Source organism: Halyomorpha halys, unplaced genomic scaffold (genome assembly GCF_000696795.3).
Source record: "Halyomorpha halys isolate HHAL.00 unplaced genomic scaffold, Hhal_1.1 Scaffold488.1, whole genome shotgun sequence".
In the NCBI taxonomy this organism is placed as follows: domain Eukaryota; kingdom Metazoa; phylum Arthropoda; class Insecta; order Hemiptera; family Pentatomidae; genus Halyomorpha; species Halyomorpha halys.
The window spans coordinates 615,138-617,513 of NW_027112716.1; the positions used below are offsets into that span (position 1 = coordinate 615,138).

Consider the following 2,376-nt stretch of genomic DNA (forward strand, 5'->3'; position numbering starts at 1 on the left):
TCTACAATTGCCATTAATAGGTTACATTGCTAGGCGCTGACGTTCACAAAACGTAATGTTTCTTTTGTAATTTTGCTAAGAGAAGTGTAATGGTAGGGATTTTCAATTTTTTTTTTTCATTGGTACCATTTTGAGAGCACTTTTTTCAGCACGACTTCGAAAAATATAGAAAATCGATAATTGTTTATCACATCGATTAATTTTTTTATAAAAAAATATTACTTGTAGACCAATCTACATTTTTTATAAATTCATAAATTTGTTCTATTTTTAACATCACTAAAATCTAGATTTTCCTATGATGATATGAGATAATACCCATGAAACAAATTTTCAACGAAAATTGATTAATTTGTTATCTTTAATTAATTGATATTAATTAAAGATTACAATATTAAAATAGCAATAAATTAATTTAATTAATTGATTAATTTGTTATCTCAATCTTTCTTTTGCCAAAAAATCGATTGGGGGGGGGATGGGAAGAGTTGTTTTAGAAGTTTCCTTTGTTTTATGGATAAAGAATTTAGGTCAAAATACTTGAAGCGTCAGTGAATGGACGCTATCCAGAAGCTATTTCCTCAAAAACCTGAAACGTCTTTCCAAATGTTGTAATCTCTAATTATCTGACCAAGTGAGGAGGTTCTGGTTACACCTGGCCCTCGTGTCATCGTGTGTGGACTCGTGCCGGTCTTAGCAGCCTTGTAATTGCAGCGGCACCAATTCAAATCCACGAAATAAAAGTCAACATCTCCCACTTTTATTTCGTGACGGTCCAATAGAATGAAAACTTTACGCTTCCACTATGGTTGGTTACCTCTAGAATACCCCTTTCCCTTCTCCGTATAAAAATAAAAAACAAAAAGGTTCTGGTACATCATTAAGTTTTGTTTCCTTTCAAATACTTATAAAATGATCAAGGCTTAAAGACTATCTAAATACAAAAATATGTATATTTCCTAGTCATATTGAAGTTGATACCTGACTAATGTTATCGAAATGAAGACCAGTGTTGATCACGTCCCAGGAGTCTGTAGCATCTGAAATGATGACTGGGGCGTCACGGTTAAAATAGTTGTCAGAGAGGACCTTGTAGCTTGTGCGGCTTATTACATTGATCGTATCCAATGCTTCGCAAGTCTACAAATCATAATGGCATTAGTAAAAACATGTTCTCAAATAATAGAAATTATTATCTTTCATATGGAACAAAACAATCAATTTTGCTTTGTTGATATATCTATTATCTACTACATGTACCCATTATCTACTATTACATATATCATATACATATAACTTACGAGCACTTGTACTGAGAGACTTAAAAAAAGGAAAAAAGGGAACAGAATTACAACGCACGCTTACTAGAAAGATACTGCTTTATTATCTCTGTGATGCTCCTTATACTGATTATTGGGGTTTATTTACATGGGGAGTTAGGATTAGAGTTGTATACAAGCCTTGTACAACCATAACTCCTCCCTAGCAGTTTATGAACATGCCTAATAAACTCCAAAAAGATAACCGCAACAAAACACAAAAAAAAACTAAAGGCAAACTAACCTATACACAACACGAAAACTAAAATTAACACATAAACTATTTAAAAACTAATAAAACTTGTCACTCCGTTCTTCTAACCATAGAAACACTAATGATAAAACTTTTGTATACACAAAAAAAAACTTTTACATAGATGAGAAAACTCCAGATCCTATTGATTATTCATTATGGGGGACTTGAGTTGTTCTATGTGGACCGTCCTTCGTTTTTTTGGTACTTTAATACTCTCTATATATACTCTATTGTCACTATGTTATGATCTTTAATTGTGATCACCCTGAATGGCCCCACATACCATAGCGGTTCCTTACCCCTGTTAGAGCTCACTCTACGGTAAACCACTGTTCTTATACCTATTTTCCCCATAATGTCGCGCCACGCCTTTGGCTTTCTCCTTTTCGATTCTCTCCCTCACCTTGTTCCACGTTTTTCCAGTGCTATCCCGTTACCGACGATCTCCTCTCCGTGTTTCTATAATCGCGTTTGCGCCCTCTAAGTTCAAACAGAATTTCGAATGGAGTGAATCCCGTTACTGTATGCACAGAGTGGTTATAGGCTGCCATAGCTCTTATCATAGCCTCGTCTGGTTCCAGGTCTTATCTGGAATTACGAAATTCAACGGAGATAAAGTGAAAAAAACTTTATTGGTAAACAAATGGTACAATGAACATTACGACATGCTACAACTATTACTGGTACAGATCTGACAAGCTTGGGATTGATGGGGGTATATATAGGAGCTGTGGAGGGAGGTGGCTCGGAGTTGTAGAGTCAGCAGGAATTGCTACCATAACTACTTCCCCCTTAAAAAGT

At 35.0% G+C, this 2,376-nt stretch overlaps 1 protein-coding gene across 1 annotated transcript in view; it reads right to left on the minus strand.

Annotated features, from left to right (window-relative positions):
- Positions 1–981: 981 nt before the first annotated feature.
- Positions 982–2,376, minus strand: part of LOC106683490 (uncharacterized) — a gene marked incomplete at its 3' end in the record, with an annotated part of 36,842 nt that continues 35,447 nt past the window's right edge. The window contains 1 exon segment of the mRNA XM_067050513.1: positions 982–1,140. Within this exon segment, the coding sequence (XP_066906614.1) occupies positions 982–1,140 (159 nt within the window).